At 40.1% G+C, this 12,300-nt stretch overlaps 1 protein-coding gene across 3 annotated transcripts; it reads right to left on the reverse strand.

The window, feature by feature from the left end:
- Nucleotides 1-738: 738 nt before the first annotated feature.
- On the reverse strand, nucleotides 739-11,996 carry LOC128362135 (RNA-binding protein, mRNA-processing factor 2a). Of its 3 annotated transcripts, none has more exons than XM_053322806.1 (8): nucleotides 11,403-11,996; nucleotides 8,654-8,731; nucleotides 7,111-7,149; nucleotides 6,778-6,840; nucleotides 5,638-5,788; nucleotides 4,886-5,049; nucleotides 2,843-2,915; nucleotides 739-1,709 (listed from the first exon to the last, which is right to left on the reverse strand). In XM_053322806.1, the coding sequence occupies exons 1-7, from the start codon at nucleotides 11,691-11,693 to the stop codon at nucleotides 2,850-2,852; spliced, it is 852 nt and encodes a 283-aa protein (XP_053178781.1). In that variant the 5' UTR covers nucleotides 11,694-11,996; the 3' UTR covers nucleotides 739-1,709; nucleotides 2,843-2,849. The 3 variants fall into 3 exon arrangements, with proteins under 3 accessions (XP_053178781.1, XP_053178789.1, XP_053178798.1); XM_053322814.1 differs by having other exon boundaries at nucleotides 4,901-5,049; nucleotides 11,403-11,992; XM_053322823.1 differs by lacking the exon at nucleotides 2,843-2,915 and having other exon boundaries at nucleotides 4,901-5,049; nucleotides 11,403-11,995.
- Between the last annotated feature and the right edge of the window lie 304 nt (nucleotides 11,997-12,300).

Genomic DNA, 12,300 nt, shown 5'->3' on the forward strand with positions numbered 1-12,300 from the left:
CTTTGATGTGAATCAGTGTTTCTGTATTAGTCACCTTAATTTAAAAATTCAGTGTTATTTAACACTTAACCTTTAGTCTGAATTCTTAAAAAGGAAACTAAAGTAATACTCTTATACAGACAGAGCATACTATAGTACATGATTACGTAGCTTTCTGGAAGCTTTACTCAATGGTGCATTAGCAATCCTGTATGTCCTGTCATACATACTATAACCATGGCTTAAAAATGACACAATATGGACAAAATGTTTATAGTTAACCACCAGCAGAGTCACCACTACAATTAGGCAGCTGGTCTTAAAGAGAACAGTCACTTAAGAGTCCCTCGAGGAACCATCACGGTTGGTTGAGCAGTGCGTCTCAGCAGCTTATGTGGGCAGAGTGTGGAGGTCAGCTCCACGCATGATACAAAGAGACACTAATGCAATGATGCATTACAAATGAAAAGTTGGCATGAATTATTGATGTCAACATCTGATGTCCGCAGAGTTCAATTCTTTGTGTTAGCATACAGTGTCGGAGCATTTGTCGACTTTGATTGGCCGCCGACTCGCCACAGTGATAAAAGAGATGGCCGACAGACAAATGCATTCACTTCTTTTATTCATAAGATGGGAATATTTTTTACATCTTATGCACAGCAGATACAAAGACAAACATGTTCTAAACCACAAACTAAATTCCTCCATCACTCTAATCCTGCATCCCATTTCAAAATGCACCCCCCCCCCCCCCCCTCCCCAAAAAAAAGCAACCCTTATGTTTGTAGTCCAGTTTCACATTCTAAATAGATCGTTTTACAGCAATCTCATTTTAGCAGAATGGCACAAGCCACCTTCTGAATACTTCCATTTTTTTGACAGACACCCACTTCCCCTTTAAACAAATTGCACTGTTTTTCTTTAAAACTACTTCAACAGGATTATAGGATCAAAAATTAACACCAAAAACACAAGAGACGACTAAACATCCAACTTATACAGGTTCATTATTTAGTTGCACAAAAATGCATAAATATACATTACGCAAAAAAGTACAAAAATATTTGTACTTTCTTTTGCTCAAATAATGACAGACATTGATATGATCATAAAGGACTGGGATTGTCATAGAACGTAGGGATGCATTCACAAGGTCCATGCGAGATAAGCCATTTACACAACAGCCCAGCTTTCACAGAGGTAAGACCAAGGTTTCTACAGGAAAACAAAACATTTCGCTGTCTAGGCCAAGGTAAAGAGGCAACACAAACACTAAGAAAATTAGGATACACAGAACTCTGCGTTCTAAATTCATGCCAAAAAGACTTTAACATGCAAATGACTCTTAACGCTTCTAAACCTCCCAGGAGCAGCGGTAACCCATAGAAGGACTAGCTTAACAACGGTAACTTCAAATGTGTCAAATTTCCTCAGCAATTATGATCCATGGAGATTGACTTGGCTTTCATGAGGTTGTTTTTTTTCCTCTTTTTTTTCTTCTTTTTTTTGAAGTGCTAAGATGGTACCGCAATAGTTGCCAAGGATAAGCTCAGATTGTCGACAGCAAGATGGTTTCAACTCAGACTCCCCCCATAGACAATCGGGAGGAGATATAAATACTGTTTGTTTATAATAATGCACATTTGTCCATTAAATAAACCTGATTAAATTAATGAAGAGCTTGGCAAACCTCACTTCAGCTGGACAAAGGTGTGGTTTCCAGAGGCCTGAAGAAAACAAGGGATAAAAAAAAGTTATTCAAAAACATGCCAGTAAAAAAAAAGAAAAAAGTAATCATTTTAAAAACAAAAAAGTGAGCTAAGAAAGGATAAGGCTGGTCTTATCTTACATTTTTAGTCAAAGCCAACAAAAAGACAGAAAGCAACACATCTGTCAGTTTGTGGCTTAACTTGAAAGCCAATTACAGTAAAATACAAAGTATGAAGTTTCATTTCCTAAAACAACTAGGTGCTGTCATCTTTAGCAAAGATTATTCAAATCAGAGAAACACAATTTGTTGGAAACTGTTTAAACAAAAATGAATACACACGTGGCTTGTTAGTGAGTATTTACAGCAGCAGGAAGGTTTATGATTGACTCAAAACAGCAGCGTTCATGGAAATGAACACGTCACCTAGCGTAACGTCCGCTTGTATAATGATGGATCTCTATGGCTCAGAGGAATCAGCTATATCAGGACGACAAGCTGTATTAGAAATATAGATTAATAAAAGGCCTTAAAAGGAAAAGTTTGAATATTCTTGTTTTCTTATTTCTACATTTACAAACTCCCACAAAAAGACCAAAACCAATAATGACTTGATCCTATTAACCTTTGTAGTTGTGCCATAGTTCAAGGACCATTAACAGTGTGTTACACCCTTTACAATGAACACTAGTTCTGTAGTTTTAGAGTCAATCCCACAAACACTACCATGCTACTATTAATACACACCAGAACACCTAATTCACAGATGAAAATAGTCCAATAAACTCCCAGTTTACTATTTGAGAAACATTTCCTAGAAGTGCACAGCTGTTTCAGGAAATGAAGCATTTTCTTATATAGCATACTGTATATTTGGTTTACATCTTCATAAATATCAAATGTTCTTGGGGACAAGGCTTGCTGACAATAATAAAAATGTTAATCACCAGCCTTTACCTTTAAAAAATACCATCACATCAGTTTTAGGTGACGTTTTAAAATTAATCTTGACACATTCTGCAGTTTTCAGTTTAAACATTGTGTGGGTGTCATCATGCAGGTTTCAGTTTGCATGACATCAGTCTAGCAGTTAGAGGATGGTGGGTGGGGGTTGCCAAATCTAGAAACACTGTTGGACCAAAGGTTACTCACTAAATATCTAACAAAACTGCCGGGACTTCCATCCAGGCTGGGAAGTCTCAGAGGGAGTAGGGTACCAGCGCATCTAAAGAAACACAAACAGACATACACCAGACCAAAAACAGGCTTCAGTGCTTCAATCCTCAATTCTGGGGATTTTATACATAGATATGCTTTGAAATCTACTTTGACAGGAAGTTTTGAGAGGACTGCCCCTTTAAGCCCTGGTCACTGAAGCCATGGGAATGTGGGTCACGTAGCTGCTCATTGAGGACAACAGTCCTCGAGTAATTAACAGGCATGGAAATGTGGAGAGTTGCACCTCCCCGTGTGTTAAACATCTCCACAGGGCAAGAGCTGGTATTCCTGTACCTTTCTGTACCTGTAACTAAACCTGTGGCAGAATTAGGCCTCTCATTTCTTCTCACTGAATTAAAAAAAAGAAAAAAAGAAGACCGACAATAGGCCATGACTACGGTGCAAAACAGCTTACTATACTCAGGAGGTTATCAGCAGTTGTTCAGAGACATTTGGAGACTCTTAATGTGGCACTGCGGTCTCATACAGCCAAGCTGAAAAGGCTGAGAGTCAGTGGGAAGAGATCTTAGGGCATTCTAGAGATCTTTCATCAGATTGCAATTAAAAGGCTCCCCCCTTTATGCAGCTACACAGTCAGCTTATGTTCCAACAGTAACGTGGACAGTAAGTTGGCACCTTCCGAGAAGGCCATCAGGACGGACAACTTCTCCAAGCAAATACCTTACATTCCTCTGCCTCTTGTGCCCGACAAAATGGCCTGTGCAATCGCTGCCTGCTTTGCAGCACTGCACTCCCCTGTGCTGTTACATTGCAGGAGGAAGTTGGCTTACAATGAACTTTAAATGACCCAACAAGAGAAATATTTTCCATTGCTATTGTTACAAAAGCCCTGCCCACTGCCTTCTAGTTAGCTGCACTACTGCTAGCATTTTACACAGAAATTAGCTGAACATGGAAAAATGCTAAACGCCCCTATCTCCCCCATCTTGTTAAATGATCCAATTTTCATTAAACATGAATAATAGCCATTACAATAAGTAGATTTTGCAAACCAAATCTAAAACATTATTAAATGTTTTAAACCAATTTTAACAAAAACTGACAGCATGTAAGAGATGTTAAAGCAAGTGTTCAGAGTAGCTAGTATAAATGCTAACCTATCAGATGCCAGTTTGGTACAAAAGTCTTAAGGCTCATTTTGTACTCCCTGAAACATTGTCTACACCGTGTGCTAAGATGTAGACAAAGAAATTGTTTTATTGATAAAAGTTCAGTTTATCCCCCAAATGTTCAAAGCGACACACAGAGGACAGTGATGGCAGGGAACTCCATTAAAAAAGGAAAAAGTTACAACTCCTCATCTGAGACTCGTTCACTGTGAAAGCCAAAAAACAGCCAGCTGACGATCATTGAGAGGGATTTTGAGGTAAGTGCATGGCAGTGTAAGGTTACATGACATTAAGGAATGCACATTTAGGCAGGAATCAAGGCATTTTCCATTTTAAAATGACAGTTTAGTACGATCATACATTTAATGTGCCATCAGCTCTCTGTTCAAGTGATATTAAGACTGGGCACAAGTTCTGCAGCGAAAGACGACATGCAACACCACTTAATACCTGTGGCTTCAGCAACCCAGGTCTTTGTGGGGTTAGTGTAATACCTCAGACCACCACTGGAGTGTTTCCAGAATCAGAACCTCCATTTTAAAAACATGTACAATCAAGTTTGAAATTGCAGATGCTTGCACAATAATCCAACCGTTAAAAGTTGGGACTTCACTTCTTTGTAGGTGTGACTGAGGACAAAATTAACATATTTGCGTACTGCAGCTCAGTGCAAAAACAGACAACAACCTTACAAAAATCATGCATTAAATGGCAGCCATGCATGAAAATCTGTAGCGTACCCGTGTGAAAGCATAGTTTATGTGACTCTATAAGGGTTTCCTATATCGTCAGATATGAAGGTTTGCGAAAGGACGCTTGTGGAATAGAAGATAAGAGAAACACACACCGGTTGGTCCCTCACCTGGGCGTGGAGGGCTGCAGCAGCGGCAGCGGCCGCTGGGTAAGTGAAGGCCGCGTGAGGGAGGCCTGGGGTCAGCTCCGTGGTGTATAGAGGGTAAGGAGTCCAGGCATCTGGCGATGCTGGGATCAGTGCTGCCCCTGTCAGGTCATCTGGGGATGTACAGGGCAGGAGGAAACAAAAAAGCTGACTGACCTACCCTTAAAACACAGGGGCTTGCATAATGTAAGAAGTTAGAGGCTAAAAAATTAAAATCAGGAAGTAATCGAAACATGCTGCAAAGAGGAACTGTTACCGCTTTGTGCTGTCATAATGTGGCTTTTAGGTTTACTACAGACCAGATATAAATCTTATTCCAAGTTCTGCACAGTCACTAAAAGAAAAAAACACCAATTTTACCACCCTAAAGAGTTTCTAACACCTGCAAAAACCTAAAGAATCAAGCAGGTGTTTAGGCAAAGAAAACCGATACAATTGCTGATTAAAACCTGTGAGGAATTTCCCGGCTGGAAAGAAGCAAAGCGCCCGTTTTAGAGTCAAGATGACACATGCATGTGGAGGGTGAGTTAGTCCTTAATTTGTTAGATTCTTCAATTTTTTTTTTTTTACCCTTGTCCATTTTACTTCAATACACCAACATCAAGACAGATTAAAAGAGGGTAATAAGGACAATCGAGTACTGGCATTGCCAAGGTGAGAGTGGATGAGAGAGCCTAGAGTGGTGCAGCCGTACAACTTACATGGGTCCCGTGCAATGAAGTGTGCTCCTAGAGCAGGGTGGATATTTGTGGGGTTCGGTGTGGCCATCAGCTTACTCTTTGCCATCTTCGTGTTGGCTTTAGCAAACTCTAAGCGCAGGGTCTGGGGGCTTTCGGGGTCAAAACGGATACCCTGGGGGAGAGACGGAGGAGGGGAGGAGGGGGACATAGTATCGTAAGGGAGGTGGGCTGAGTTTGAGGGGCTGTAGCTCAGTAGTCTCACATGGTCTCCTTTCCTAAAGCTATGTTTCAATACTCAGGATGTATCCTTCAAGCTCCTGTCCCCCTGCTAGATGTGAAAATACACACCTGACTACTTTCGCCGAACTAGAACTGTTCAGGGCTTAGAAACAGGGCAGACTGAAGTATACAATCCTAGAGTATTCCAACATGCTTACATCTCTTCTTCCTCATGACAAAATCCAGAGCACAGGCGACTGGAGGAGGCGTTCACCCTCGTCGCACAAGCCACGAGGAGAGGGAGACGAGGAAAAGGGCCAATGACGAGACTTGAGTGTCTTTTTTTTGGGTGGTTTAACCCTGCTTGTGTTCTTGTGCCCTAAGCATTGTGCCCACATGCAGGTGAGTAGTATTTTGGTGTATGTGTGTGTTTGTGTGTGTGACTGCTGGTGTGTCTAAGGTGATGCTCATAAGGAAGGGCTAGGCTATGAGAGAGAAGTGTTAGATACTGCCAACGTGGGCTACTGGGTGACAAAATAAGAGGTTACACTACTGAAGATGTGTCCAAATAACACTACAAATGTGGCTACAGAACAGGTATTACAGTAAAGCAGTGATATGCAAAATGAGGAAAGCTACACCAGACTAAGAAGGGATGTGTATCAAGGTCAAAGTAAACTACCGTAAGGCTACAGGATTCTGGCCTCTTTCCAAAAATGGCCCTGCCTTTGAATTATAAAAAGACAAAATGGGTTGGCTTTGAGAAATTTTAATGGGAAAGATTTTCTGTAACTCCAATTATTATTTTTGGGGGTTTAAGAAAAAGTTAGCAGAAAATCTAATATAAAAAACATACTTGAAGGTTTAAAAAAAAAAAAAAGGGAACAAACAGCAACAGACAGAGTGAGGAAATTAATCAATAAAAATCATCAATAGACTTACATTTAGTGCATTTTTCGCAGCTTCAGCTCCAGACCGGCTGTCAAAAGTTACAAACCCGACAGGCTGGAAGACAAAAGGGAAGAAACACAAACTGAGACAACTGACCCCCCCCTGGAAGACCACCTTAAAACACACAAGATGCCAAAAACACTTTTTGGCAAATATCAGATTGACGATTAAAATATTTATGTTCAGTAGAAAATCACGACAAATCAGCAATAAAATGGGACAGTTATTCATTTTTTATGTCATAGCTGAAGTGCCACCACTGTCTGTTTTATATTTTAGTATAGCATTAAAAGTGGTTCCTACCGTGGCTGGAAAGCATCTCACCTGTTTTGATGTTAACTTAATCAGTGACCCTTCATAACCCTGCGGGGAAGAAAGATAGCCAATTATCCACCATGGAGTCACATGCAGGAAGTCAGGCATGAACACCTCTCGCCATATGAAGCGAAACCTGCTTGTGTGCACCGTCAGTTTGAGCCGTCATGGATCCTTCTTCTGTGACACTGTTACATACCTACATTTGTTATGCTAAAATAAAAGAATCCTGTACTTTTCCAACAACTCCTGTTCATTTGAAAATGAGAGAATGAAGTAGCTTTAATTTATTACTGCAGATAAAACCACCTGAAGTGTAAAAGAAAATAAAGAACGTGAGTAATTTGAGAGATGGGTGCATGTTATTAGGTATGCAGGGGAGGTTTTTTTTCCCTGTTTTAAGCATAAATTAAGCATGACTCCCAAATAAAGATACTGCTTTCAAAATGAGTTAAAAACAGCACAGGGGTTGGTTAAAGCACGAGCAAATTCCTGAGAAATGAAGGGGAATTTTGCCTAGACTAGAGTATTGATAGATGGGATCTCTACTGATCCTGATTTACAACCATGGAAAATTAAACAACTTTCACTGGCTGTGATAAATCCTTAACAATCAGAACCAGATTTAGCTTCAATGAGAGTAGAAAACAAGTACAACAAGTGGAATCCAGTCAACATTTAAGTGTTTTTTGTTGTAGAGAGAAAAATTTAAATGGAACTTGAAATGCATTTAGACCTTAAATTAATCAGATTTACAGCTATTTGCACACTATCTGTGCTGTGTTTGCCCACTGTGGAGGCAGAGGCCATGAAATAAAAAAGTGTTACTTTGCCTTAAGAAAACATTTCAGTGGTTTCACAATGCCTGAATGTTACGAGAATGAAATAAAATTTCCCTACACGGTGGGTGAGCTGGGTCATGGAGAGGGTTGGTTGGCCAATCGCAAGGGCTACTCATTTACACATACCACAAGATCATCCATGTGCGAGGGATACCACTTCCAATTTGGTTAGTTAGGACACGGGTGGGAGGGGTGTTTATGGAACTGGAGTCCAGTCAAAGACAGAGCCGAGGAACGAACAATGATGTGGCCTCATTTCCATATATGCAAATATCTGGACTTTTATTAACGAGAGGATTGTTTGATTTCAGCTACATACAAGAAGGGCTCTGATGAACGTCCTGCCGCTTGAGCTGAAGAATCAAAACACCACTGATTGGGGGAAAAAAACTGAACACTGTATAAAAAGTAATGTTAAAAAATGACAAGCTCTGGATTATAACTCCTTCCTCATACTTTAATAAAACATTACAACTCCAAAGGTCTTCTTTTGTGTGCAGATAATCCTTTTTGAAGCACTCCATGACCAGCACCTGGCACACAGCAGCTACCCTTTGCTTTACTTAACAAAAAAAAGAGGGTGAGAAGTCAAGTCTACTTCACTGTATACACACCAAAAATCACATATCTGCCCTCCTCATGTGGATTTACAATCTATACAATATAGAAACGCCCTCTTTCCTTAAAAATCCCATCATGATGCAATTTACCTTAAAAGGTCTGAAGAGAAGGTAAAGTTCCCGTGGTTTGATATCAACTGGTAGGCCACTGACAAACAGTGTTCGTACCTGTAATTAAAAAAAAAAAAAAAAAGACAAGAAAACTCCATGTTATCATTTTGGAGGTGACATCTAATATTCATAACCGTTTTTATTTGTTGACTATTTTGTACAGATGATGTGTATATAAATGTTTGGCAAAGGTCCCACATCTGTCAGTCCTCCATAATAAGCAACCTACGGATATGGATATGAAAAGTGGATGTTTTCATTAAACTGTACATGCAATATACATTTATGGTGGCAAGTTATGGAAAATGAGAAAAGGGAATAAACAGAAAACAGTCCAGATTAAGAAAAGTATCCCAAAAGGAAAAAAAAAAAAACTGGACAACTGAACTGACCAACAAAAGGTCATAAATCAAATGTCATATTGGTCAAGTGTTTCCAATCTTTTCCTCGACCCTGATGAAAGTGAAAAGCTGGGGGAAAAAAGCTGTTATTTATATTTCAACTATTTAAGCCACTGGTTCCCAGTCTTTTGGCTGGTGAGTCCTTAAAAACAAAGCCATGTCTTCTTGTGACTCATCAGTTTATCTCTGTTTACAGACTAGAGCAGTTCAACCACATAGTGATTATTCCTCCCAGGATTGTTTTATCTAAAAACTTTACAGGCCTGAAGAGATACATTTGTCCAGTAATTAATCAATAAAGTAAAGATGAAGAGAGTCTGAAGGCCTTTAACATTTTTTCCCTTCTCTTTATTATTTATGCCATTAGAAAGGTTCAAAACACTGTTTTAAGTCTTTGTCAGGATCCTAACAGATGAAAACTTGATATTTTAAAAGAATTTAATATTCATCATTAGAAAGTATACATCCTGTCATTACTTCAGCATGTTATAAGCTAAATGGTAAACAAGAGGGCCTTCATCCTGCTGGGGATCCCTGGATCCTCCTCAAGGACCCCTGGACGTGCTTGGATCCGTCACTGAGCGCTGATGCTGTGTACAGACCAGTGTGGCCGAGGAAACAAACAGTGCAGTGCGAGGCCCATTAGTTCCCAGCTGGTGGGGAGGCCCTCAGTACAATGGGGCTGCCAGAGGAACAGCACTGGACAACAGTGCACAGCGTGACACCATTTCCTTCCTCTGACCCACGGCCCCAACCCTGCAGGCCCTCCGGCATTTTTCAGGTGCCGCACAGCAGCAATTCTCAGCCCTTTACAAGTCAGCACATACAGCAATTGAAGGCCGGCCCAGCTGGACGCAAACTCAATGAAGATGTTATAATATGACCACCGGCTTCTCGTTTCTGAGCAATTCTGGGATGAGTCAGTAAACCTGAAGCTGTGGTGAAGTCTCTGCATTCACTCGGACATTTAATAAAAACTGAAATGCATCAGTACTATCAAGTGAATGACTGAAAATTAACAGAATTGATAAGACAATGCTGCATCTTGATGATTTAACAGATTCAATGACTTCAATGTATTTTTTCCTTGCTTAAATAAATGTCTGCCCATTGTGCTTGATTTTTGCAATTAATTATAATTTTTTTTCAAAACAATAGCAAATTAGGCTCAGCAAAGGCAAGTGACCACACATGGCTTTGTGGGAAGATAATAGGAACAAAGGGGGACCAACAAAAGGCCCAGCGCTCCCCTCAGTGTCTCTCCATAAGGAGTCATTAAAGAGGAAATATAGCTGACCACACAGATGACGACTGGCAGCTGTAAGTCAACAGGAGTCTCACTGCAGATAATTCAATTACTCAAACTGACGTGGAAAAGACAAAATGTTTTAGACCCAGTAATCAGCTCAATTTATTCCTAAAACCTAGAAATTGCAAGTGCAGTGGTGACATTTACTCTTGGTTTCACTTCATGATGAACTATGATGAACTGTGTGATGCATCATATTTAGTGAAGTGCAAACAAAGGCAGCCCATAAATATCACAGCTCAAAGTGGATGTTTAAGAGGACAACGACAACTATGTACAATGGGTATTGTGAAAACCCAAATTTTTAATTATAGGCCCTCAGTTTATTTATATAGCCTAATGTGTTTTTTTAATCCAGACTGGTTCAATACATTAAATGATTCTTTTAAAAACATTACATTAAACAGATTGCTGGTTGTTGTATCCACATTTAGAGAGGATTGTAAAGCCTCATGTCTCATTTTTTTAAATTACGGTTTCATACAAACAAAATTAAGCAAATATAACGGTTTGATCCTCAACTACCGAATAATATAATACAAATAAAAGCTATTTAATTGATACATAGTGATGTGTGTTTGCTTTAATAATCACCTGGTGACATTAAAGCAATTTTAATATGTAAAAAAAATAATATCAAAAGGTCCTGTGAGGTTGAGGAATACTAAATTGAACGTCTAAATTAAATTTAGGTAGATATTCCCAGACCAGTATCTGTCTAATGTGCCAGTTTTATGATGCTCCACTAGAGGTGAACGACTACAGACATTTCCTCTTTAATTTGCGTCTTTGCTGCTCCCTTTAAAATAAAATAAAAATAAAAAATACTTCAGGACTTTGGTGAAGAGGCATAAAGCCAATGTAAGCTAATGAATTTACACACAGACACACAAACACACAACTTGGGAGGCAAGAGTAACGTACTCAAAAGTCCTAATTTGAAGCAGGAAAAGACGCATTAGTGGACATGAACACGGTGCCGGTGCAGCGGAGATATGAAACTTTTTCCTAAACTCACCTCCTCCTCGATGGAAACGTTGTTGTTCGGCTCTGCGTCAGCTTTGAGGCTCATGTTGACGGTCTCTTCTGCGGCTGCTGCTGCTGCTGCGGCTGCTGCACAAAGTATCAAGTTTTTCCTCGTCGAGTGATATTTCCCCAAAGTGCGTTTGTGGCTGCAGTGAAAGTCCGAGTGTCGCTTGAACTTGAGAGAAGATGTGCCGAGGTGAGGTCGTGTGGACGAGGAGGACGGCGAGGTATCCGAGGATTTAGAAGAAGAAGAAGTTGCACAAGTATTGCGAGAGAGAATCATTCATAAAGGGGGGAGAGAGAAAGAAAAAGGGAAAGAAAGGAAACAATAGACACGCGCTAAAACTAAAGGTGAGAAGGTGGATTTTTTTTTTTTAGTGCTCCGTGTGTGAGGGTGAAAGATGGGGGGAAAGAAGTGCGCGTAAAAAACTGAAAGCCCCTGCACTCACATCAATGCCCTCAACTGTGGGATTGTGCGGAGGAAGAACAAGTAAACTTTTCTCATTGGAGCGCGTCTCTCTCCTCCTGTAAGCGAGTTGTGTGTTTTCCCCCACCCTCCTCTGCACCTCCTCCCCCGGCTTTTCAATTAGGTCATCAATTATGTTGGAGTCTGTTGCGAGCCGTAATCAAGCTGCAGATCCGCCTCAGCTGTTGCATGAAGACCCGGCCCCTCCGCCGCTACATCACCGTTTCTATGGGACCCGGAGAGCCAATGGTGATTTACCTCAAAGCCTTCAAACTTATATGACAAATAAACATCAGCATATTATTCAATTTCATTATTTTAAGTCGTGCATTTAATATATTTATTTTCTTGCATCTCCTTTTATTTTATTTTATCTTTTATGTGGTTTGATCTATTCTCTCTTTAATTTCTGAGGTGGGATGAT

The sequence above is a fragment of the Scomber japonicus genome, chromosome 1, assembly GCF_027409825.1.
Source record: "Scomber japonicus isolate fScoJap1 chromosome 1, fScoJap1.pri, whole genome shotgun sequence".
NCBI lineage: Eukaryota > Metazoa > Chordata > Actinopteri > Scombriformes > Scombridae > Scomber > Scomber japonicus.